Source organism: Ahaetulla prasina, chromosome 1 (assembly GCF_028640845.1).
Source record: "Ahaetulla prasina isolate Xishuangbanna chromosome 1, ASM2864084v1, whole genome shotgun sequence".
In the NCBI taxonomy this organism is placed as follows: Eukaryota; Metazoa; Chordata; class Lepidosauria; order Squamata; family Colubridae; genus Ahaetulla; species Ahaetulla prasina.
The window spans coordinates 21350615-21378117 of record NC_080539.1 but is presented as its reverse complement, the minus strand read 5'-3'; the positions used below and the strand labels follow the sequence as shown (position 1 = coordinate 21378117).

The following is a 27503-nucleotide window of genomic DNA, read 5'->3' as shown; positions in this document are numbered from 1 at the left end:
CCTCTATGACCCGCGCAGCTGCATTCTGGACTAACTGAAGCCTCCGAGCGCACTTCAAGGGGAGCCCCATGTAGAGAGCATTACAGTAATCCAAGCGAGAGGTAACGAGCGCATGAGTGACTGTGCATAAGGCATCCCGATCAAGGAAGGGGCGCAACTGCCGAACCAGGCGAACCTGGTGGAAGGCCCTCCTGGAGACGGCCGTCAAATGGTCTTCAAACGACAGCCGATCATCCAGGAGGACACCCAAGTTGCGCACCCTATCCTTTGGGGCCAATAACTCGCCTCCAACAGCCAGCCGCGGCTGCAGCTGACTGAATCGGGGTGCCGGCATCCACAGCCACTCCGTCTTGGAGGGATTAAGCTTGAGCCTGTTTCTCCCCATCCAGACCCGTACAGCCTCCAAACACCGGGACAGCACTTCGACAACTTCATTGGGGTGGTCCGGGGTGGAAAAGTACAGCTGAGTATCATCAGCGTACTGCTGGTATCTCACCCCGAAACCACTGATGATCTCACCCAGCGGCTTCATGTAGATGTTGAACAGCAGGGGCGAGAGAATCGACCCCTGCGGGACCCCACAAGTGAGGCCCCTCGCGGTCGACCTCTGCCCCCCTGTCAACACCGTCTGCGACCGGTCAGAGAGATAGGAGGAGAACCACCGATATACGGTGCCTCCCACTCCCAATCCCCCCAACCGGCGCAGCAAGATACCATGATCGATGGTATCGAACGCCGCTGAGAGGTCTAATAGGACCAGGGCAGAGGAGTGTCCCCTGTCCCTGGCCCTCCAGAGATCATCCACCAATGCGACCAAAGCTGTCTCCGTGCTGTATCCGGGTCGGAAGCCGGACTGGAACGGGTCTAGATAGACATCTTCATCCAGGTGTTGGGGCAGCTGTCGCGCCACGGCACTCTCTACAACCTTCGCAACAAAGCGAAGGTTGGAGACCGGACGATAATTACCCAAAATAGCTGGGTCCAAAGAGGGCTTCTTAAGGAGGGGTCTCACCACCGCCTCTTTCAAGGCGGCAGGGAAAACCCCATCCAACAAAGCGTTGATAATCCTCTGGAGCCAGCCTCGTGTCACCTCCTGAGTGGCCAGTACCAGCCAGGAAGGACACGGTCCAGTAAACATGTCGTGCCGTGAAGCCTCCCCAACAACCTGTCCACGTCCTCGGAGCCACAGGGTCAAACTCATCCCAAATGTGCTCAACAAGGCGTGCCTCCTCTCCCTCGCTTGGATCATCCCAAATTCGGTCCAGACCGTCCCTCAGCTGAGCGATTTTATCGTATAGATAACCACTAAACTCCTCGGCTCGTCCCTGCAAGGTCATCCGCACCTCCTGATGTAGGAGAGAGCGGGTCACCCAAACAGGGCGGCCGGGCGGTTATCTGCCGGCGCAATGAGGGTGGAGGCGTGGGCGCCTCGCTTCCCTCATTGCCACTAGGTAGGTCCTAGAATAGGTCCTAACTAGTGTCCGATCAGCTCGGAGCGACTGGACCTCCAGGTGCTCTCTAGGCGTCTTCTCCGGCGTTTCATCTCCCTCAGCCCCTCGGAGAACCAAGGGCCGGACGAGATCTCGCCGGGTCAGAGGCCGCAAAGGCGCGACACGGTCCAGGGCCCCGCCGCGCCCACTCCCAGGCCGCGACCAGTTCCTCAGTCGTGCCGTGGGCCAGATCCTCAGGGAATGGCCCAAGCTCCGTCTGGAACCTCTCAGGGTCCATCAGGCGCCTGGGACGGAACCACCGTATAGGTTCCGTCTCCCTGCGGTGGTGAATGGCGGTTCGGAAGTCTAGGCGAAGGAGAAAATGATCCGACCATGACATTGGTTCTGTTACTAAATCATCTAATACCAGATCATTTAACCACTGTCCAGAGATATAAATCAGATCCAACATGCCTCCCCCCGTGTGCGTAGGGCCATCATTTACTCGAATCAGGTCCAAGGCCGTCATGGAAGCCTGGAACTCCCGAGCTGCCGTCGATGACAAGCCAACTGATGGCAAGTTGAAATTCCCCATGACTATAAGTCTGGGGGTCTCAACCGCCACAGCAGCCAGTACCTCCAACAGCTCAGGCAGGGCTGAGGTCACGCAGCAAGGAGCCAGGTACGCGATCAACAAGCCCAACTGATTCCTATGGCCCCACCTCACATAGAGGGATTCACAGCCGGCAATCTGAGGAACAGTGGCCTCCCTCGGCTCTAGATCTTCCTTAATAACAACCGCCACCCCCACCCCTACCTTGGGCCTCGGCTGATGAAATGCTCGGAAACCTGGAGGCACAACTCAACAAGGCACCCCCTCCGGCCCAACCAGGTCTCCGTAATACCCATAAGGTCCGGACTCCCCTGAATAAGATCACAGATCAGGGGAGCTTTATTAGCCACGGACCGGGCATTACATAACATCAGCCGAAGATCCAAGCTCTGAGGATCATGGCCACCCGAGGAACGGGTAGGGACTGAGGGGCCGGAGCACGCGATCGCTTTGAGACATCGAACGCGTGCTCCCACCACTTGGTACGGCCCCTCCCCCCTCCCATATCTGCGTCTCCCACTTACCGTACAGATCGAACATCCCTCTAAACCTGGAGCGTCCGCCCCTGCCTTCAGACAAGATGGAATGATGTCGCGAACTAGCACAGGGGCTGGATCCCTCCCCGACGGGTTCTCACCCCCACCCGTCGAATCCCTCCCCCCCCTTAAAAAACCCTTGTTTAAAAAACGATTTAAAAAACCCCACAGATTCTTCTTCCTCGCATGCCACCTCTCCGGGTCCCAAGACCCCTCGTTAAGGCCGGCCCTCGATAACCCAGAGGGCCATTCCTGCGAGGCGGGGGAACCTCGCAGTCGGAGAAGGTCAGCGGACGAATATTTCATGCTAAAAATTAAATAACAGTGGGAAAAAAAGGTGTTCCCTAGCCACTTGATGTTATCGTAGCCTGTGGACAAAGTCAGGACAGTCACAAACCAGGGCCAAATGCCCGGTAAGGGCAATAAATAAGATGGAGGTTTGGCTGATGGATTCCGCCATTCAGTACTGCCCATAATGGATACAGCAAAAGTTTTTGCCCGCTGGTGCCGCCCATGATCAGGTCCAAGGCCGTCCAAGATTGATGCCATAAATAAATAAATAAATACCGGGGACAGGAAAAAAGTTTTCAGCCGCAGATGTCACAAGATGGTATATATAAGAGTCAGCTAAAATTCTAAGTTCCATAATGTCCAAGCTACCTGTGTCCAATGTCTCTGGTGCCGCTGAAAGTAGTCCGGCAAACAATCCAGCCGCCAGCCACTGATGATAAGTGCGGCCATAACGCAGACAAACGATCCCAGATGTTTCCAGTGGTACCAGGCGACAATCCATACCATTCCATACCCCACCGGAATGGACGCCGCCCTCTACCAATAGGTGGGTGGAATCGTAGAAACCATGCTGCTGAGTCATGCCACTGAAGGATAGAGTGGCAGAATATCCAGCCGCCGATGACATGTGCGGCCGGCAGCAGCAAACCACGATCCAGCCTGGCCATTCCTAACGAGCGCCGCTCCGCGCCCCTCCAAAATGGCCGGCGCCATCTACCGTTGCCGCCAATGGTATCAATGCCGCTACTGGTATCCAAGCCGCTGATGGTATCACTGCCGCTGTAAGATACCGCCGCTGGCCAGCATATCGCACCCCCCAACTGGTCGCTGATGTCCGAGCGGCCACGGAACCGCAAGCCGGCTCGTTCCCGCGGACGCCCAGCCAAAATGGCCGCCGGCAACCGTCCGCCGCTCGTCCGCCTCTCCAGCCCCGTTCCCCGGCAGCCGAGGGTCTAACAAGACCCAAAGATCTCGTTTCGACTGCCGGAAAGATGATCTATGGGGCGGTGGTCCCAGACAGCTTGGAGAACCACCCGTGGCATCGCGGCTAGGAAAAACGCCGACCCACCGTCTGCATGACTCTCAGGTCGCCGCCATTTCCGCGCATGCGTAGAGAAGAAAAAAAAACAAAAAACTAGAAAATAGAGGTCAATCATTAGTAATTGAGTTTAAACATGCTTGAGATAAACGCATGTCCATCATCCGACAAAAATAAAAATAAAAATTAGATATAATAACTAAATAAAAAGAAAGCAAACAACAAACTCAAAGGGCAGACTTGATGGACTACTAGGGTTTGTTTTTTTCTGCCATCAGTTTTCTATATTTCTGTTTATTTTAGAGAAAAGGTGAGGAAAGAGAAGTACCAGACATGATAAGAATTCACACGGTAATGTCTGGCATCAACATTTGATTGAAAAAAGATTTACTTCCTCTCTCATTATAGTACAGCTCTGAGTCATCTGTCAAAATTAGCAGGTTTTGATCAGACCACAGAAAAACTATTTTTTTCCATGACACTTAATCTGGGAAATCCAACACTACAGGTTGTACCAAAATAGCTTTGGAAACATTGAGAGTGGATGGGTCTTTTAAATGGACTAAGTCTAGGACATGATGCTGCATGTTTCTTAAATATCTATGCTTAAAAACTTGTACTTGCTGAGAATGGTTCTTTCTATATTCTGAGAGCGAGGATCTCAGATCTTAGATGCATTTTGAATACATTCTGATGTCTTGCAAAGTGCAAAATTACAGGCGTGGGTTCAAATACAGGCCTCTGTGGCTCAGGCTGCTAATGCAGTCTGTTATTAACAGCAGCTGCCTGCAATTACTGCAGGTTCTAGTCCCACCAGGCCCAAGGTTGACTCAGCCTTCCATCCTTTATAAGGTAGGTAAAATGAGGACCCAGATTGTTGGGGGCAATAAGTTGACTTTGTATATAAATATACAAATAGAATGAAGACTATTGCTAACATAGTGTAAGCCGCCCTGAGTCTTCGGAGAAGGGCGGGATATAAATGCAAATTTAAAAAAAAAATACGAGGATTTGATTTTTCATCAATGGTTTTTTACTTTTGATTTTTCCAGGTAAATTTTCACCTGGAGAATGGCATCCAAGAAGACCCTCAATATTACGGTTATTAAATTTTTAGGTGGTTCTGGGGTCTTATGGAGCAATATCACGTTTAGTCCTTTTATTCGTTAGATTAGACATTTCCAGTCCCCTCAGTTGTTCATCATACGGTTTAGCTTCCAGATCCTGTGGGTTCCCTTCCTCCCTCTCTCCCTCTCTCTCGAATTGTTGCTCTTGAGACATCAATATATATTTTATTTTCACCTTTGCATGGACCTCATAGTACCTTCTCTAAACAAATACTCTTCAGATGATAATAACAACTGCAACCTTCGTTGAGATGTTTCTCCACTCTGCTAAAGAAGATTACAGGATTATTTTCTGTCACCTGCACATTCATGGAAATGTCATAGATGGAACAAGAGTAAAATAATGTGGTTTTGGAAAGGATAGTGTTTCTATTAGGTTTTAATAGTTTTTAAATGTTTTCTCCTTTTTTCTCCTGCCTTTGGATTCTGATCCTCAATTGGAGGAAAAAATGATTGACTAAGATAGTTTCTATGTACTAAGAAGGTTGCACTAAATGCCTCTTGCTAGTCTAGCACTGAGTAGCACTGTTGATGATACCTAGTTTTGGTAACAAAATGTCTGCAAGAAAACAACTAGGCTAGAGAGCAGCAAGGATCCATCATTTCAACCCTGAGCTACAAATGTCTATGGAGATTCTCAGTCATCCAGGTTGTTCAAAAGGTGCTTTTCAAAAAGCAACTGGATTTTCCCTTAGGGGATTGGGGGGTTGTAAGGATTAGTTCTGATAGGTCAGAAGTAATTCTTCCATCCCCCACATCACCACCATCCAACCAGAACTGATGAAGCTTCATGGATGAGAAGCAAAATGTCTTCTTTTTGCTCAAGGGAATAATCCAGTTTTGAAAAAACACTTTTGAGACAACCTGTCCTACCAATATTCTCCTTTATTGGTCTTGCTAGTCTGGACCTCAAAGCGGTGAATTGGGCTTCCTTTTCCCCTTTAGTTGGCCTCATAGAAGCAGAAGCTTAAACCAGAATGGGATTTAGCCAGCAGTAGCAGAATTCTGCTCATTTAAATGTCCAAACTATCCCTGTAGAACCGAAGACTTTAGCCTTGAATTTTTGCAACATTTGTACTCAACAGAATGAAAAGGAGATAAAGCTAAGCTTTCAGCTAGTCCTTGTTTTCTGACTTTTATTGAAATGGATCTTGGTACACATCAGGTCTTGATGTGTATTTGTGGAACTGCTGGAGAGAGCAACAAAATGTGCAGTAGAGTTTTCTCTCTGTTTCTTACTGGCACTGCTTTGCACCAGACCGCTAGCCAATCTTCTTGTGGTGCCATTTGGTGCTGCCTTGTACCTCTCTGCTGTTTAATAGTTGAAACTCTTGTAAAATTCCCTGAATGCTGAGTTGTAAACTGGCAGGCTCCGAGTCTCAACAATTCCCTTTTATTGGCTTTAAAAAAAAGAAGAAGAAAGAAACAAAGCCTTGATTTTCTTGTGACTGAAAAGCAACCCAATTGTGACTCTTCATTGAAGCTCTTGCTTGTCATTCCTCCATTTTTATGTAAAACTGAAATCTTCTTCCTTTGGGGGAAGAGATTATGTCATTATCTCTTCTTCTCAATTAAATGCTGTTCTTGAAAATTGAAAAACCTTTTTTCCTGACAATTCTTGCTTTTCATGAAGTCGCTCTCTTTCTAATTTTCCTAGCCAAAAATGGGCTGCTGGTTGGGATTCATGTTTGTTTGGACCAGAGGTGTCACACGAATTATCTGTGAGCTGTGTTTCCTCTTCCCAGTTTAAAATTTTCAAAGACGGAATTGGATGGTATAATAATCATTTATAATAACAAACAAACAAACAACAAACAACAACAGAGTTGGAAGGGACCTTGGAGGCCTTCTAGTCCAACCCCCTGCCCAGGCAGGAAACCCTACATCATCTCAGACAGATGGTTATCCAACATTTTCTTAAAAATTTCCAGTGTTGGAGCATTCACAACTTCTGCAGGCAGGTCATTCCACTTATTAATTGTTCTAACTGTCAGGAAATTTCTCCTCAGTTCTAAGTTGCTTCTTTCCTTGATCAGTTTCCACCCATTGCTTCTTGTTCTACCCTCAGGTGCTTTGGAGAACAGCCCGACTCCCACTTCTCTGTGACAGCCCCTGAGATATTGGAACACTGCTATCATGTCTCCCCTAGTCCTTCTTTTCATTAAACTAGACATACCCAGTTCCTGCAATCGTTCTTCATATGTTTTAGCCTCCAGTCCCCTAATCATCTTTGTTGCTCTTCCTTGCACTCTTTCTAGAATCTCAACATCTTTTTTACATTGTGGCGACCAAAACTGAATGCAGTATTCCAAGTGTGGCCTTACCAAGGCATTATAAAGTAGCACTAACACTTCACGTGATCTTGATTCTATCCCTCTATTTATGCAGCCCAGAACTGTGTTGGCTTTTTTAGCAGCAGCTGCACACTGCTGGCTCATATCTAAATGGTTGTCCACTAGGACTCCAAGATCCCTCTCACAGGTACTACTATTGAGCAAGGTACCACATATATGGTACCTGTGCATTTTGGTTTTTTTGCCTAAATGTAGAACCTTACTTTTTTCGCTGTTGAATTTCATTTTGTTAGATAGCGCCCAATGTTCAAGTCTGTCAAGATCTTTCTGTAATTTGAGCCTATCTTCTGGAGTGTTGGCTATTCCTGCCAGCTTGGTGTCATCTGCAAATTTGATGAGTTCCCCATCTATCCCCTCGTCCAAGTCATTGATGAAGATGTTGAAGAGTACTGGGCCTAAAACAGAGCCTTGGGGTACTCCACTGCATACTTCCCTCCATGTGGATGTAGTTCTGTTGAGGACTACACGTTGAGTGCGGTTGGTCAGCCAGTTACGAATCCATCTGGTGGTGGTGCTGTCTAACCCACATTTTTCTACTTTATCTAGTAGTAGTTTATGATCTACTTTATCAAATGCTTTACTGAAGTCCAAGTAAATTATATCGACAGTATTCCTCAGGTATTAATCAGTTGTGATTTTTTTGCAGGCTGTCTGGAGGGTATTAGAGCACTACAGCTTGATTGAAGAACACCAATATACACGTGCAGATCTTGCATTATTCCCATATTTTTAATAAAATGTGTGGGATCACTTGCTGCTTTGATCAATTAAAAAACCTTTATGTGCACCCATTTCTACCCTTGAGATAATTTTTCCATCCATCTCCCAGGCATGCTAACTCTTCACACATTTGGAGTGAAGTTTTGTGAACTTGCTGTTCAAAACAAAATAAATCAGAACTGCCTAAATTGAATTCTAGTCCTTATTGTTCTTGACTGGAATAAAAAAATACATGGGAAAAACTTCAAAAGCTGAGTCAGCAAAAATTCTAATTGGCAATAGAGCGAGTCCTCAGTTTACAACTGGTTGCTAACAACCATTTGAGGTTATGATGGATCACCACAAATGTTACTTACAACCAGAGTTCCTAAGTTCTAACAGCTGAGCATTTTGGGTGCTCAGAAGCCGGCCCGCATTTACTGCTGTTTGCATGGTCCCATAGTTGGATGACCTAAATTATCTGAATTTGTGAATGCACATATAAATTATGTGAATTTACAATTTTTTGCCCTAAACAGGTGTTTACTTCTGATTTGGGGGGAAAATGCCCTATCATGAACAATGGCTATGCTTAAGAATTGCCATGTTTCCTTAACAGTGACCTGTTGAATCAGGTCTGGCCATGTGGTGACCCGCTTTACAGCATAATGACTTATGACTGAAATGGACGGGTTCCATTACATAAGTTTTGGATTTCCTGTACCAGTTCACCTCTTCCACAGAAGCTGCTTTCCATGCAGAAGAATTCAGACTCTGGTGTATTTCCTTGATAAGAAATGTTGATTCTTGCTTATATTGCCCCACCCTCAAAACACAGAGTTCTATTTAATTTTATTTTAATTTCACAACATAGAGACAGATTTAACCATAGTTTCAATTGGGAAAATGTGACCATCCTAGATTAAGCCAAGTCCAAAAATGCCAGGGAGTTTCTAGAAGCCTGGGACGCTGACAAATCAGCCATCAGTAGTCACACAGACATTACCGTATTTTTCGGAGTATAAAACGCACTGGAGTATATAAGATGCACCTTAGTTTTTGGGGAGGAAAAAAGGAAAAAGGCTGATTGGCAGGTGGATCGGCCTCCCGGAATACCTCCAATCAGCTGTTCTCAGAGGTGAATTTTAGCAACAGGTTCTTTTTTTTCCTTTTTTTTTCCTGCCTCTGAAACTTCTGAAACTCTGTTTCAGAAAAAACTTTCTGAAAGCCTCTAAAACAGAGCTTCAGAAAAAAAGCCTCCGAAACAGAGCTTCAGAAAAAAAAGCCTCTGAAGCTCTGTTTGGGGGCTTCTTTTCTGAAGCTTCGTTTCTGATACTTTTTTAGTCTCTGAAACCTCTGTTTGAGAAGCTGGGCAGGGTGACATTCGGAGTATAAAATGCACCCAGATTTTCACCCTCTTTTTTGGGGGGAAAAAGGTGCGTTTTATACTCCAAAAAATACGGTAACTAGACATTAACTATAGACAATGCAAAAGAGACAATCATCCAACCCAAATAGGAACAAAAAGACCCAAGAACCGCTCCACCAGCAATCAGCACCCAGATTAGCATAGATTGACTCCAAGGTTATCATCAGACCAACAACCAAGTAAACAATATCCTAATCAGAAACTGCCAAAGAAGCCAACAGCTCAACCAAAGAACCTCTAAGACCACCAACATTTGACAGGCAAGCCACCAGGATATAAACTGATAGAAAACTGCACTCCTCACTAGCACTGCTGATGTTATACCTAGTTTGGGTAATGAAACGTCTGCAAGAAAACAAGCAAGCACAGAGAGCACCAAGGACCCCTCATGTCAACCCTGAGCTACAAATAGAGTATTCTCCATTATTCTATTTAAAAATGATCTGCAGGAGTCTTGACTTGCTAAAAGCATTGGTTCTTTGAGTGCAGGAAGTGGATGGCTATACAATATGTTAAATGCTTCAGTCCATGGCTCTATAATCAGTCATCCAAGTGATGAGTTTCAAGTAGATAAAGCCATCTGTCAAGGAAACCTGTCACTCTTGCGTGATATGAAGGGAAAAACCCAGTGAAGGATGGAAAGATACTCAATATTACACTGGATGAGGCAGTTGATTTCCAAAGCTTTATGACCTGGTCAGTTAGCTGTGCCTTATCTGATGGAGAACCAATCTGACAAGGAAGAGTTTGACTGTCATTCTCATTTAGTTCCGGCAAGCATGGGAAGGGGAGTTGGAATAAAAGATAGGAGCATGTGAAGGAGGTAGTTCAGCAATGGGAAGATAAAGTAGATGCTATGGACACAGTGATGGAAGCTGGGTCTATTTTTATTATTATGGGATTGGAAGCCTGGTGCAGACCACACACTAATGAGGTGACTCTGTCTCTTAGCCCAACCAACCTCTTACAGAATTAGGAAAGTCCTGTTGCGATCTCAGAGAGAGGGCAGAATATAGATGTAATTATTTACTTATGCCCTTATTATTTTGTAATCCTGTGCTGCTTTAATCATTCACCAACATGTCCTATGACCATGGTGAGCAAGTTCCATTACGATCATAAATCAAGGATTGCCTGCAGCCATTGAGTTCATCTATTTTCTGTGTTTTCCCAAAATATCAGATTATAAGTAAACAAGCTGGATTCACATGCAGCATGCTGAAGATTTTTTTTAAAAAAAATCTGATTAAATGTAACTGTTAATCATACCGAAGAAAGAAAATAGTAGAGAATCCACAGAGACTATCTTGGAGAAGGAAGGGAACCATCACTACAACCAAAGGCAAGGTTGTCTGCCTATTTGAACAGAGAATAGTGAGACCTTCAAAACTGATGTCAGTCCTTCAAGGAAAGCCAAGTCAGGCAACAGACTCCACATGAAATAGCAGTAGTACTTAGCACTTAATAGAATAGAATTTATTGAATAGAATAGAATTTTATTGGCCAAGTGTGATTGGACACACAAGGAATTTGTCTTGGTGCATATGCTCTCAGTGTACATAAAAGAAAAGATACGTTCATCAAGGTACAACATTTACAACACAATTGATGATCAATATATCAATATAAATCATAAGGATTGCCAGCAACAAGTTATAGTCATACAGTCATAAGTGGAAAGAGATTGGTGATGGGAACTATGAAACGATTAATAGTAGTGCAGATTCAGTAAATAGTCTGACAGTGTTGAGGGAATTATTTGTTTAGCAGAGTGATGGCCTTCGGGAAAAAACTGTTCTTGTGTCTAGTTGTTCTGGTGTGCAGTGCTCTATAACGTCGTTTTGAGACTTAGACTTAGACTTATATACCGCTTCACGGTGCTTTACAGCCTTCTCTAAGTAGTCTACGGAGTCAGAATATTGCCCCCAATTACCTGGATCCTCATTTTACCAACCTCGGAAGGATGGAAGGCTGAGTCAACCTTGAGCTGCATTAGGATCGAACTCGAGGTTGTGGGCAGAATTTGCCTGCAACACTGCATTCTAACCACTGTACCACCAGGACTCATTGTTGGAACTTTATTGATATAGGCTATAATAGCAATTTTGAAAGCTGACCACTTCCTTCCTTCCTCCAAAGACAATCAGGGTGGGGCAGCCTTAAATTTCTTTCTCGTGTTCTCTTGCCTTCCGGGGCTAATTTGTATTTTGCTGGTGGTCTTTTCATTCCTTCTTCAAGGTCCTGCACAGAAATAAGCAGTATCTATCTCCCTTCTAGATATTTCCAGTCATAGCTGTAACTGTATTCTGGAATAGATGTCAGGTGACGTAGTGTGATAGAACTGAATATGTCTGGCATGCAAAAGGTCCTCTATTCAGACTCTGGCATCTCAGGAATAAAATTTATCACCCATTGAAAGTGAAGACTTTGGAACATGTCCATGGATGTGCTCCAGACCACGCAATTGGATTCCATTATTATTGAGCCAAGACTATGCATGGAGCTGTGGATGTATGTAACTAGGATGGAGCTCTTCTGCCATTACTGATTTTCTCATTGATGATCGGTGAAACACCAAACAGAGATTTTGTGTTTTTGGAAGGGAGATCTTAGCTGAATTTAATTGTCAGGGTATCTCATTGTCTAGAAAAGTTCTGGTCCCTGGATATAGATTCAGGAAGAGGCTGACGTCTCTTAAAAACTTTTCAATGCTTCGTGCATTGATTAGAGAAGTGGATCTATTGGTTCCCAAATGTGATGAACTGGTATGCATAAGTGTGAAAAATGGTCATAACTCACTTTTTTCAGTGCCATTGTAACTTCGAATGGTCACTAAATGATGTGTTGTAAGTTGATGACTACCTGTATTTACTTTCTAAAAGAGAGCTTGTAAGATCCATTCAGGTTCCATTCTTGGAAATAATCAAATTGAAAGGCTACCACTTTTACACCCTTGTTTTCGCATTAGAGAGTTTTGTTTTAATAAAAAAAAAAATCAGATGGTTCACATTGTGTGACAGGTGCCGAAGGAAGGCACAGTGAAAATCCAAGATATAAACGCAGTGGTGAAATGTAAAATTTGTTATTACCGGTTCTGTGGGCATGGCCCGGGGGGTGGTAATGTGACTGGGTGGGCATGGCCAACTTTTTTTTTTTACTTTTAAAAGCAATTTTTCTACAACCTCTTCGGCCGAAGAGGTGGTAAAATAATGCTTTTAAAAGGTTCTGACGATCCCAGCTGAGTTGCCTGATCATTAGAGGCTTTTGTTTTCTTTTAAAAGCATTTTTTTTGCCTTTATCAGAAAAAAAAGAAAAAATGGCCAAAGAAAAAATGCTTTTAAAAGTTAAAAATAACCCTCTGATGATCGCGTGGCCCAGCTGAGCATGGGAGGGGGCAGGGATTTTTGCTACTGGTTCTCGGAACCACCCGCCACCGTCGCTACCAGATCAGGTGATCCGGTCCGAATCAGGAGCATTTCACCCCTGTATAAATTTCTCCTTTTGTGTTCTAACTTCATAACCAGAGGTGGTATTCAGGCGGTTCGGACTGGTTCGGGCGCACTGGTAGTAGCGACATGCGGGTGGCTGCCCACCCCCCTGCCACTATGCTGCCCCCCCTCCGGCATTATGCCGCTCTCCCCACCCCAGTGCTACATTTTAAAGCCGTGTACATGTGTGAAAGCTGCGCGTGCAAGCAAAGCACACGCACAGACGGCTGTGCACATGGGCAGAGATGGCGCATGCTAGAGAAGCAACCCCACACGCTCACATTTTCGGTGCTGGGTGAACGGGTAGATAAATTATGTGGATCCCACCCCTGTTCATAACCGCTGCTAGAATTAGAGAAGAAAGAACAGAGAGATAAAAGATGAGAGCAACGTTATCCAATGACCAGTAAAACAAAAGGGCCTTTGAACAACTGGCCAGGCAGTCAAGGATTGGAGATGGGCAAATCAGTCATCATAGTGAAATAGAGCCACCCTGCTGCCTTGGAGGTAGCTCTGCTCTGAATACCAGGCTGGAAGTGAACAGCAGGCAGAGTTGTGGGATCCCACCGAAATCCAAAAATCAAACAGATAGCAATCTGTGGCTTGTCTGAGGAAGTCATAGTCAGGATCCCTTTTTCACAGCTGCATAAATGTGGCTGGGCATCTTGACAAACATGTCTGAGTGGTGGAGCCAGCCAGCTATAAAAAGGTAGCAACGGTTTCTTGCTTGTTGCTTTTGCCAGCAGTATATTGGTGGATTCCACTATTTGGCTGGGCACCCTGAGCTTTAAATGGAAGCTTTCCCCCTTCCTCCTTCTCCTCTTCCTGATGCATCCCCTAACCTCAGTTTACATCTTGTAGCTTCTCTATAAGCCTTTGTGCCTTGTCAGCTTGGAAGGTTATCTTCGGTCAGAACAGTAATATTTCTCTGGCACCCAGACCCTGTGAGCTTTACAGTTGAAAAGCTTTCTGAACAATTCCATGCAATAAAAAAGCCGATACTGAAAGTGAGTTGCTGTAATGCTTGAGATAGCATTGTCCCCAAAAGAAAGGGAGTGTGCAGTTCTCGCTTCAACTGCCAGTAGCCAACCATCGCCTCCCTTCCTCCTGAATCTCACTTTCAAATTTCACACAAAAGGCTCATTTCTCCTTGTTAGGTGGGTGGGTAGGGGATGCAAATTTTAAACCACAATAAACCGCAGTATGTGCAAAAGTTCAATGAACCCCTGTGAACAAATTAATAAAACAGCAAATATAATAGTGCTGATAAAAGTAGCCCAATTTATTAGCTTCAATTAAAGTGGCCAAACGCTGCCCAGATTCAATTCTTGATTGCAAACTTGGCATTCAGTTGGTATAACTGCCCTTATAATTCATCAAAATAGTCCATACCTTAAATGTTTTTTCTGTTCACAGCTTTTGTTGCATGTAATAGGCAAAGCAGCTATGGCATTTCTTTTAAAGAGTAGCTAAAATTTAGAGCCCAGCAATAAATATGCAAATACGACAAATGCTGGCGAGTGGGAGATTGATTCTCCCTCTCTGTAATACAATCATGCATGTATATCAGTAAATTTATCTTCTACTCGGTATTGAGAATCCACAATTATTGACGGGGTAAAAGAAAGGGCTCCACCCCCATACCATTCACCCTCTTACTAGTCTATTTAATTCTTGCTCATTTTAATTGTTTTTATTATGCTTTTATCATTCTATAAGCCGCTCAGAGTCATAAAATAAAATAAAATGAATTAAAATAAAATAAAATAAAATAATAATTCTTCAGCAATTCTTGGCCAACTTTTTCTCCAAACTTTGGCTTGAATTACTGTATTCCTATAGGAATTATATTCAATAGTTTGTGACGATAATACAAATTCTTGGGATACAGATAACAATAGTCTATACAGGCCTGTCGAACTGGTGGCCAGCTGGCCGGATATGTCAAGTGTAGGCCATGCCCAGCCCGTTGCGATACATAATGATCCAGCCTGTGACACGAACGAGTTTGACACCCCTGGTCTATCACCATATATTACGCATGTAGATATAAGATGTGATTGGAGACATTCACAGTGCTAGAGCTAGATTTTTAAACCATGGTATTTAACATGCTATAGCTGTGATGGCGAACCTATAGCACGCGTGCCACCGGTGGCACATGGAGCCATTTCTGCAGGAACGCCAGCCGTCGCCCTAGATCAGCTCCACCGCGCATGCGCGCGTGCCTCCCGCTGGCCAGCTGATTTTCAGGTCTCTGCTGCGTATGTGGGAGATGCACGTGCATGCCCATGCTGCCCCTCCCCTCCCAGCAGTCTCCACTTGGCCATTTTGGATGCTGGGTACGTACAGGGCTCACACAGAGGCTCCGGGAGGGCAAAAAAACGGGTCTACTGGAAGTCCGGAAATCCGGAAATGGGCCATTTCCGGCCTCCAGAGGGCTGGAGGATGCCGTTTTCAACCTCCTGGAGGCTCCAGGAAAGCCTCTGGACCCCCCGGAGCCTCTGGAGGGTGAAAAATAGGCCTACCGGAAGTCTGGAAACGGGCCATTTCTGGCCTCTGGAGGGACGGGGGAGGTTGTTTTTGGCCTCCCCAAGCTCCAGGAAAGCTTCCAGAGCCTGGGGAGGGCGAAAAATGGGCCTAATGGGCCTACTGGAAGTCTGGAAATGTTTCCGGCCTCCAGAGGCTTCAGGGAGACCTGCTAGGCCCAAAATGGGGCATGGGGGGGTCATAGGTGCATACGTGGGGGTTCACAGGTGCATGTGCAGGGGGGGGTTGCAGGCGCATGCGCGGAGCGCAGAGCATGCAGGGGGCATTGCATTATGGGTGTGGGAACACACGCACTGACCACCCTGTGCTCCCCCCGTTTTTGGCACGCGACAGCAAAAAGGTTTGCCATCACTGGGCTATATTTACCTGTGTCATATACAAGCTACACTAAGCCATAGTAGATGGATTCATCCATCAGACTAAGTTAAAGCCAAGCTCATGAGAGGTTTTTTTGTGATCTATAAAACCATGCTGGGTTTTGGGGTTTTTTGTTTTTGTTTTTTGCTTACTTCGTAATTGGACGCTGGACTAAGGCCCAGACTCTGATTTAAAAACTTACCCAGATTCTGATTTAATAATTTATTCTTAATTCACCTTCACCTAAAGGCATCACACATTGTTGGGGATTTATCAGTGGTTAAATGCAGTAAATTATATATGGTATAAACCCTTTTTTATTTGCATGTACTCAGTTCTGTTGCTTCCCCACCCACGAGAGGTTTGGCCCAGCCTTATATCATTTCCTCCTCTGAATGCAGGACCAGCCTAACTATTCTAGAATCACCAAATACTGTGGGCCACAAACCAGAGCTTGTTTTAGAGTTAAATCAAAAACACAACTTAAAAGTTGCTGCCATGTTTATTAAAATATCGTGCAGTGGTGTCAGGATCTCTCTAAAACTGCCATTCTATTCCCAAAATCAAGGGCTCTGTGGCCCAAAGGTGCTTTTTCAAGAGGCAACTGGACTTCCTTGCTTTTCTTTGAAGACATTTCGCTTCTCATCTAAGAAGCTTCTTCAGCTCTGACTGGATGGTGGGGAATGGAAGGATTTATATTCCTTGCAGTCATCTGGTCATTTGCATTGTTTTAGAGAGTCGTTGAGGCCACTTGGAGGTTTGTCTGTGTCTTCAGGGTCACCCGAGGAGTGCAAATGGGTGTGGAGCCTTCTTGGAACTGCTGAAAGGACTGTGTTGTGGAGCTATGCTTTCTGTAGGATGTTTTCTGCCCTGTGTCCCTTCACTATTGAACACAGGTGCAGGTTGTTGGGGATGAGTCTGTATTGTCTTCATCTCAAACTGAAGTGCAAATGGTTCCTTTGTATGCTACTTTTTGGGAAATCCGTTGGTGCAGGAGAATGACTGGATTTCCAGAAAAATTTCAGATTACAGGAACCATTTGTGCTTCAGTTTGAGATGGAAACAACACAGACCCATCCCCAACATCCCCTGTGCCTGTGTTCAACAGTGAAGGGACATAGGGCAGAAAACATCCCAAGAAAACACAGCTCCACAACAACACAATCTTTTCAGTAGTTCCAAGGAGACTCCACACCCATTTGCACTACTCAGGTGACCCTGAGGAGGCAGACAAACCTCCAAGTGGCCTCAATGACTCTCTGAAAGAATGCAAATGACCAGCTGTCTACAAGGAGTATAAATCCTTCCATTCCCTACCATCCAGTCAGAGCTGAAGAAGCTTCTTAGATGAGAAGTGAAACGTCTTCAAAGAAAACCCAAAAAGTCTAGTTGCCTCTTGAAAAAAAACACCTTTGGGACAATCATGGCCTGAAAGACTGATTATCTCCATAGACAGAGGGCTGTGTGGCCTTCAGAGTTTCTTCCTCCTTGAAGCATTAGAAATATTCTGTACCATTTGAGAACATGAAGTTTGCATCACTGGCCCTTTCCTCGGTTGATACTGCATTGTCATCGGTCTAATCATTATGACCTGTGTTTGAGATCTGCCACGTTGCTAAAAAACTTGGTTATGTTGATTGTGGGATGTTGTTGTGGGTGTTCTTGCCTGCTATTTTATGTTATTTACAATTTTGGTTGTATTTTTGGACTGTTTTTACTCTGTTTGTAATGGTTAGTCACTCCGCCAAGTATATGAGACGGGTGGGCTGTATTTATTAAATAAATAAACAAAGGATTGGTGAATGTACACTGCCCCAAGGATGTCCTGTCTTCCTCCAAAATGGGAGGGCTCTTCAGGTAGTCATGGACTTACAATCGTTTAATGACAGTTTGAAGTTACAATGGCACTGAAAAAAGTGACTTATGACCATTATTCACACTTATGACCTTTGCAGCCTCCCCATGGTCACGTGATCAAAATTTGGCAACTGGCTCAGGGATGAAATCTTCTGAAGTCTGCTACCAGTTCCGTGAATCTGCTACCGAGTACATGCGTATGCATGTCTGAGGCATGCCTGCGCAGCGCTAAAAAAGGAACATTTTGAAACCTTCTGAGTCTTTAAAGCTAAGTAAAACAGCAAGGGGAGTGGGAAATCCACTGTGCCACGCGATTTAGATTAGCTAGAAAGCAGGAAATCAGACGATTCTAGCTCATATAAATTGCACGTCACAGCTGATCGTCGGAAATACCAGTTCGCCCGAACCGGTAGCATTTTTTACTACCGGTTCGCTCGAATCGGTCTGAACCGGTAGCATTTCATCCCTGAACTGGCTCATATATAGGATGGTTGCAGTGTCCCGAGCTCATGTGATGAAAAGTCAGTGGGGCAGCCAAATTCGCTTAACAACCACAGTGTTTCACTTAACAACTATGGCAAGAAAGGTTGTAATATGGGGCAAAACTCACTTAATAACTGTCTTGCGTTGGGCTCAGTTGAAGACTACCTATATTTGATTTCTGCATTACTGGAAGCGACTGATGGGCAGGCAGAAGATGAAGTGGAGAAGGCAAGGGAGTTTCCTAATGGGAAGACTGACTTACATTTCACATAATCAATATTTCCATGATGTGAGGAGACAAGGCTTCCGGGAGATGTTGTGTTTTGTCCAGCAGCCTTGTCAGAAATGGGTCATCTTGATTCCGCTTCAGCCTGCCTTGGCAACAGGCAGATAGCGAGAGAGAAGCTCCATGTGAAGCACACGTACTCCAGGAACACAGACGAAATAGGCCACCTCAGAGCCAGGAAAAGGAGGTGAATTTAGGTGTGAATGTCCTTGAAAAGATGAGAAGATTTTCTTCTCTTTCAACATTGTGCTTTGGGTTATAAAAGCCACGTTAGGAAAGCATAGTTGGTGATTGAATGTTCATGTGGATGCATTTTATCTTCGTATGCATCAAAGGCAGGCGGGGTTTTGGGCCTCTTTTTAAAATCACTTTTTTTTCATGTGAAAGACCTACACGGAGACAAGGTAGCGATGTTGCCATGGCAACAGGGAAGAATGCTTGGCTTAGATTTTCATGCTTCCCCCCCCCCAAAAAAAAAGTTGGGAGCAGTATTTTTAATATCTGTAGGTCTGTGTAACTGTTTACCTATTACCTTTCATTTCCTATTATAATTTGGGCAACTGAGTACAAGAGTTTGTGGTTAGGTTTTAGCAGTGTGATCTTGGCGGACACAAGATTGCAAGGTTAAATGCCATTTGCAGACTCTACATCTCCAAAATATATGAGCAGTGAGATACATACCTCCATCCATTTCCTTTGGTTAGTGTTAATTTTGCAAGTTTATGAAGTGGTTGGATGAATAAACTGAGACGTTAAGATTTTCAAGCCCAATATCATTTTAAAAATTGAGAGAGAATGGGGTGCTTGGCAGTGTAATGGGTCTTAGACGTTATAAAGGCTATTGCATTTTTTTCTGAATTTGTTGAGAGGTTTAATCACTACTACCGTTAGGGCTCCTGTTTCTCCTCCCTACCTCCTCTTCTGAAATAATCCAGTACAAGCAAATCAAGTTATTCTGTTACGGGTAATCCTTGATTTACAACCATAATTGAGCCCAAAATTTCCATTGCTAAGCAAGACACTTAAATGAGTTTTGTCCCATTTTATGATCTTTTTGTTGCAGTTGTTAAGCGAATCATAGTAGTTATTAAGTGAATTATACAATCATTAAGCGAATCTGGCTTCCTCCATTGACTTTGCTTGTCAGAAGCCAGCTGGGAAGGTTACAAATGGTGATTACATGTCCCCGGGATAGTGCAACCGACATAAATACTGCCAGTTGCCAAGCATCCGAATTTTAATCATATGACCGTGAGGATGCTCAACAGTCATAAGTGTGAAAACCAGTCATAAACCAGTCACTTTTTTCAGTGCTGTTTAACTGTGAATGATCACTAAATGCATTGTGGTAAGTCAAGGACTACCTGGATTTGTGTTGTGACCGAGGCCCAAGTAGTGATTACCAAACACAATTAGTCCTGAACAAACATCTTTGATTAAAACAGTTGAGTATTAATTCATTCTCAGCTTAGTCCAAAACAAATTCTTCATAAACAGTCCTTCAGCCTTATCACCAAACTTTGTTGTCTTTGGCAACCTGCCAAAGGCTTTTCTTGGCAAAAACCCCACAAAGTTCAAGAGACGCTGAAAAGAAGCATGGAATCAATGTTGCCAAAAATCCCAATAGCTCATTGCTGCTCTTTTAAGCCTTATGGGAGTGGCCAAACATCTTCTGGCCTTACTCCTGAGTTGTCCTTTTTGCTTCAGCTGCTCTTGCCTTCTGGCAGCTCTTCGCATGCATGCACTGGGAACAGTCTCCTCCTGTTCCTCTGCCTCTCTGCTATCCACCTCTGGAGGCTCCACAGTCTGCACATTGCTCCCAGATGGCCCTGGCCTCATCTCTGCCTCTGACGCAGAGCCCTCGTCCGGGCCTTCCCCTCACTCCAGGACTGGCCCATTGTCCTCCCCAGCCTTCTCACTGTCCGATTTCACTGCCAAGTCCACAGGCTGCTGGTGGACCGCAACAATTTGAGAACAGGTGGGTGGTTAGAGCTTGTTTGTCTCTCTCTCACACACTCACTGTCTTCCTCTTGGTTGTAGGTGGAATGGAACAGTCATGAATGGCGATGCTCTTTGTCAAGAACCTCCCTCCCAGCTTCCTGACTGGCGGGAATTCTGCGAGCTCCATGCCCAGGCTGCTGCAGTGGACTTTGCTCAGAAGTTCTGCCAGTTCCTGAAGGAAAATCCCCACTACGACACTCCTGGAGCCGAGACTTCCTTCTCTCATCATTTTGCAGCAAATTTCTTGGACATCTTCAGCCTGGAGGTCAACAGGGTGTTTGTGTCCAATTCCCCTACGAAGTATAACATCGTCCCATTTGTGGGTCTTCAGAACTGCCACATGCCTTATGGACGGGATCTCTTGCCAAGAAAAGAGCAGACTTCGGTGGAGTCTCTAGACAGCATGGACCACACGCTCTCCTCCAGCAGGTACTTGAGCCAAACCCAACAGGCTCAGGCAAGAAAAGTCTCCTCCTACGGCCAGTCCCGAAGTTCCGAAGATGTCTCTGTCCATAGTTCTTCCAAGACAAAATTCAAGAAAGGTTTTTCTCTGAGGAACATGAGCTTGTGCGTGGTGGATGGCATGAAGGAGATGTGGCATCGGAGGTCTTCTCCCGAGCCAGGCGCAGAAGCCGTGCAGAGCAAACAGTCTGAGAGGGAACACTGTCCTCCTGTTAGCAAAGAACATAGCGATTCCCGAGAGAAATGGACCCACAAACTCTGGCTTTCCAAGGGCCAATCTTCTAAAGTGGATTTAGTGGACATTCAGAGAGAGGGAACCCTTCGCTACATGGTTGCTGACGACACAAACTGTGTGGGTAGCTCTCAGTGGCAAAAATGCCGTTTGCTGCTAAGAAAAGCAGTAAAGATGGAGGGGGAAAGGTTCCTTCTCGAATTCTACGTTCCTCCTAAGGTAACAGTCTTCATTCCTGAAGTTTTTGCATGTAGTTTTTCCAGGTAATTCAGTCGGTAGCCATACAGGTAATTTTCCAGGTAATGCAGCTGGTAAGCCATTCAGAAACCCGCAGATTAAAATGTAAAGAAACAGTGGAGAATCAAACACTCCTTCATGTGGTCAGCTTCCATTTACAAGTGAAATTCAAGAGATCCTTTTATCCAGTACAGGTACTCCTCCACTTACAACAGTTCATTTAGTGACCGTTCAAAGTTACAACGGCACTGAAAAAAGTGACTTATGACCATTTTTCACACTTACAACCGTTGCAGCATCCCCATGGTCACATGATTTACATTCAGATGCTTGGCAACTGACTCACATTTATGATGGTTGCAGTGTCCCAGGGTCATGGGATCCCTTTTTGTGACCTTCTGACAAGCAAAGTCAATGGGGAAGCCCCATTCACCTAACAACCGTGTTACTAATTTAATAACTGCAGCGATTCACTTAACAATTGTGGCAAGAAAAATCGTAAAATGGGGCAAAAACAAATTTCTCACTTAACAACATACATTTTGGGCTCAATTGTTGTTGTAAGTTGAGGACTACCTGTATTTGCAGGAATATGAACCATTGTTTCAGCATTTGTGGGACTTGTGCATACCTAAATGGGGAACTAATTGATGGCAGAGGATCTCATGTTCTGGTTATACAGATACACTTTTGTATACATGACATTTATGACCTTAGAGAAACTGGCTCAGCAACTGTGTTCTTAATCACTTGTCACTTTGGATAACTTTTCAAAAGCATCCCGACATCCAAAATGCTCCTATAATCTAATATACTTGACTTACAACCACAACCGAGCCCAAATTTTCCATTGCTAAGCAAGACAGTTAAGTGAGTTTTGCTCCATTTTATGACCTTTCTTGTACAGTCGTTAAGTGAATCACTGCAGCTGTTAACTTAGTACTGTGGATCTTTACAACTTTAAGTTGTACAGTGAATCTGGCTTCCCCATTGGCTTCGCTTGTCAGAAGGTTGCAAAAGATGATCACATGACCCTGGAATACTGCAACCATCATAAATATGAGCCAGTTGCTAAATATCCTACTCTGTTTCCCCGAAAATAAGACATCCTGATAATAAGCCCAATCGGGCTTTTGAGCGCATGCGCTAAAATAAGCCTCCCCCCCCTCCGAAAATAAGCCCTCCCCGGAAATATTTAAATGCAGAGCTGGAAATCAGGTAAAATGGCAAGAGGAGCCCCATCTTGCTCCACACGCCCAAAATAAAGACCTCCCCGAAAATAAGGCCAAGCGCTTCTTTTGAGGTTAAAAAAATATAAGACAGGATCTTAATTTCAGGGAAACATGGTAATTACAATCACGTGACCATAGAGATGCTGCAACAGTCGCAAGCGTGAAAACCAATCATAAGTCAAATGTCTATGGAGCTTCTCAGTCATCCAAGTCATGATTGTCCCAAAGGTGCTTTTTCAAGAGGCAAAAGGCGTTTCGCTTCTCATCCAAGAACCTTTTTCGGAGCAGAAGAAGCTTCTTGGCTGAAAAGCAAAATGTCTTCAAAGAAAAACAAGAAAGCCCAGTTGCCACTTGAAAAAACACTTTTGCGACAATCATAAATCACTTTTTTCATAGCTGTTGTTACTTCAACCTATCATTAAACGAACGGTGGTAAACTGAGCACTACCTGTATAAAAGTAGCTAAGTACGAATGACGTACGGAAGAGTTGTAATGTAATATTAACATGTGGGCAACCTTTGCTACTTGTTTTTTCGTACATCCACACTTTAAAAAAAAAATAGATTGTGGGGAAATGTTTTGCTATTTCCATGTTTAAAATTAAGTAGGTCCTGATGTATCTGGGTCGGATGATATGGTAGCTTCTCCGGTTTCAGTAACTCTATATCTTTTATCTCCATCTGAGCACTCTTAATTGAGTTGTTCATTATTTCAGCACCTGTAAGATTCTTGGATGACTTGACTATTCTGGAATAGATAATGCCAGCCTTTGCTTTTTGGAGCCCCATATACAGTAGTGGCCAAAATTGTGGAAACCTTTTGGGAAAAGCGTATTTTCTAAAACTAGCTAATAACACCACTTTTTTTTTTTTTTTGGAGTAGTACCATAAAAATATATATCAATGGAAAGATAATTTAATCAAGAATGTAATGCAGTAAGTTTTATGACGGATTTGCTATATTATAAAGAAGAAAAGTGAAACACGTAGAAAAAATGAGATATACAAAAATTGTCATGTCAGTTAATACTTAGTTGGGTAACCTTTAGCATAAATTATGGCCTTACAACGTCTTCCCATGGAGTGAACCAAGTCTTTTAGTTCTGCATCTGTTATAATGTGAAACCAAGATTGAATGATTGCTTCTATTAACTGATTTTTATTGCTGCGTTGCTTCTGACTAACAAGTTTCTTTAGCCGGCTCCATAGATTTTCAATTGGGTCAATGTCTGGGCTCTTCCCAGGCCATTCCAGTAATGGAATATTGTTATATTGAAATGTCAAAAAAAAAGTGTGTTATTAGCCATCAAACCTCAAAAATACACTTTTCCTAAACGTTTTCCACAATTTTGGCCACTACGATAGTCTTGGCAACTTCCAGTTTGTTGTCCGTGAAATTAGCAAGCGCTGTGTCAGATGCTTCCTTCTCAAGCTGCTTTGGCGTGCAGCTCTTCCAGATGTCAGTGTTCAAAAATAGTGCAGAGTGCAACCTGAGAGGTCTTGAGCTTCATGAGATGATTAATGTTGATTTTTTTTCTTTTTTGTGAGCCATATGGACACTTTGTGCAGATCCTGGATGATCGCTGGATACTTCATGACAAAATGGAGGGGTGGTTATTTTTTCCCCCTCAATTTCTCAGTAGCGGTTCGGAATCTACTTTATTCTCATTTTTTACTACAGTTAAACAGGTCGTCCTCAACTTAACGACCACAATTAAACCCAAAATTTCTGTTGTTAGGTGAGACATTGGTTAAGTGAATTTTGCCCCATTTTACAACCTTGCTTGCCACCGTTGTTAAGTGAATCACTGCAGATGATAGTCGGTAATAACAGTTGTTAAGTGAATCTGTCTTCCCCACTGACTTTGCTTGTGAGAAGATTGCAAAAGTGGATCATATGACCTTGGGACACAGCAATGAACCAATTGCCAAGCATCTAAATTTTGATCCCATGACTATAGAGATGCTGGAAAGGTCATAACTGAAAAACGGTCATGTTACATTTTTCAGTGCCATTGTAACCTTGAATGGTCACTAAACGAACTGTTGTAACTGTCGAGGACTACCTATATATAGCTTTTTAAAAATATATGGCTCATAGGATAGTCTCCTTTATTATCAATTTAATGTTGAATCCGAATCTTAAGTTGGTTGACTAGGCTAGCTTTTTCCAGGAAAGCATAGAGACTCACTAGACAAGCCTTCTCCATCCAGGTACTTTCCAGACAACCTCTGGGAATTTGATCATGCACTTGATCATGCTTGCTAGAAATTCTGCGGCTGTAGTACTAATCCATCTGGAGGTCATCAGGTTGGAAAAGATTAAACAGTCTGCTATCTGTTGGCAGAAAAGATGACTGTAGCTCTCAAGAGCAAAATGAAATGAAGCAAAGCAAATTCCTAAGTTGCAAGCAAAATTGTTCCACCAGCTCCTTGCAGAGGCATAGAAAGAAGAAAGGGAGCTAAGAGAATATATGCGCTCAGGGCTCCCCTTGACTCATCCCTATGATGATCAAATAATTGTTTGCTACTTTCAAATGCATCTTCCTTGTATCTATGTAATTATATATACTGAATCAGATTATAGATCCATCAAGCATAATATTGACGAGCTGCTCTCCAGACTATTTCTGGCAAAAGTGAATTAGAAACATTGCAGATCTAAATAATTTCCATTGGCACGTTTAGTGGAGGCCACCTGGGATCTTCTGCATGTAAAAACAAACAAACCCTGGACTTTCCCACTTGTTATGACAACCTGAGATACTCAGTGGTGGGATTAAGCCAGTTCGCACCACTTCGGGAGAACCGGTTGTTAACTTTCTGAGCAGTTTGGCAAACTGGTTGTTGGAAGAAATCATTAGGGCAGAGAACCAGTTGTTAAACTACTTGAATACCAACACTGGAGATACTGTATTTGTGAATAGTAATATCTGTTGCAATACTTGTATCTCTCTATAACATAAGGCAAAAGTTTTTTTAAGCTTTGCTACTTGAAATTCTTACTTTAGAAGCATTACTGTATTTTTCAGATTATAAAATGCACCTAGATTTAGAGGAGGAAAACAAGGGGGGAAAAAGTTTTTGGCCTCCATGCATCCCATTTTCGCCTTCCCCAGCCCCCAGAAGCACTTTGCAGTTCCCGAACCCTCCGCACATCCTGTTTTAGCCAAAAACGGGGCTGTTTTTGGCCTGCAAAGTGCTTCTGGGGGCCGGAGAGAGTGAAAACGGGATGCAGGACTAGAATTCACAATTTCCTAGTTTTTAGCCTGATGCCTTACTTAACCCACTAGACTTAACTGGTGCTCAATGGTACTTCTGTTGAATTCTTTTCTATTTTATTTTTTGCATTCCATGTATAACTTGTTTATGAATGAATTTAAATTTGTTATGGCTGCCCCCTCCAGATTATTCTGGGCAGTTTACAAAATTATAATACACCATTTAAATGGCTAAAAGCATAAAAAATAAAAACATAATGCATGCTCCTTGGTTCCATAGAATGTCAGACTTTAATTGAGGGTCCTGGAGTGTGCTCATTCTGCCCATATGTACTAAGTGGGCAGAAACGATGATTCCTCAGATAACCAAGGAATGCCAGGAAGAGCTTTATAGGTAACAACCAGCACTTTGAACTGCACCCAGAAGATAACTGGCAGCCAATGCAGTTTGCATAATAATAATAATAATAATAATAATAATAATAATAATAATAATAATAATAATAATAATAATAATAATAATTTAATTTCTATACCGCCCTTCTCCCAAAAGACTCAGGGCGGTTTACAGCCATATTAAAAAAACAAAAAATACAAAATATAAATAACAGATTTAAAATTTTAAATGAAATATTTAATAGGCCAATTCACTAAAATGGTCCTAGACCGATAAAACCCTTTAAAATTTAAAATTATAATAAATAAATTAATTAAAATGCACTTAGGCTAGTCCCGCATGATTGAATAATAAAGTCTTCAATTCCCACTTGAAGGTTCGGAGGTCGGGGAGTTGGCGTAACCCCCGACCTCCGAACCCCATAACTTGTGGTGTCAAATAACCATAGTGTGAAGTGCCTGTTACCTCTCATGCTGCTGCATTTTGAGCCAGCTGCAGCTTCTGAATGGTCTTCAGGGGCATCCCATATACAGCAAATTGCAGTAGTTTGATTGTGAGATGACCAGGGCATGAGTGATTACATTCTTGCATAGCAATATTTCTATGTACATACTTGTCCCCTCTTAATTGATTGTTTCTCTTTAAAGATTTGGGAAATGATTGATGAAGTACCTTGTTTATTCTCCAACTTGTGACATCTTCTCTCACATTTATTCTCTTTTATATGCTATATAAGGCAACTTTTCCCTTCCTCGTGAATATTTGCTCTGAGACGTGGAAAAAATAAAGCGTACTCTAGCAATATAAGTTGATACTAAGCAAATTGGGATTCAAGGTTCCTGGGAACTTTAAGCTATTAAAGAAAGTAATGAATTAAAATACTGCCATTCTCTTTTTTTCTGATATATTTTTATTAAACTTTTAAAAATATATGTATATAAAAAGTAGAAGGGGAACCCTCTTCCCCCTCTCCCAAAAAAAGAAGTAAGATAAATAAGCAAGGGATTTATAAGCATGATAAAATTACAATTTTTCAATGCATACAGGAAGATAACTGAGTACACCATATACTATATCATTTAAAAACCTGTTAACTAACTACTGAGCTCCACACAAAATAGAAATGAAGAAGCCGCGGAGAGCAAAATCAACCAAAATGAGATTATGATCCGCAATAAATCT

The 27503-nt window shown here is 43.4% G+C and overlaps 1 protein-coding gene across 5 annotated transcripts in view; it reads left to right on the top strand.

Moving 5' to 3' along the window:
* SH2B2 (SH2B adaptor protein 2) overlaps nucleotides 1-27503 on the top strand; it is a 76039-nt gene that overhangs the window by 21839 nt on the left and 26697 nt on the right. For all 5 annotated transcript variants that reach the window (XM_058164370.1, XM_058164368.1, XM_058164369.1 and 2 more), the window contains one exon: nucleotides 20580-21453. In XM_058164370.1, the coding sequence (XP_058020353.1) occupies nucleotides 20580-21453 (874 nt within the window). The remainder of the gene's footprint in view (nucleotides 1-20579; nucleotides 21454-27503) is intronic.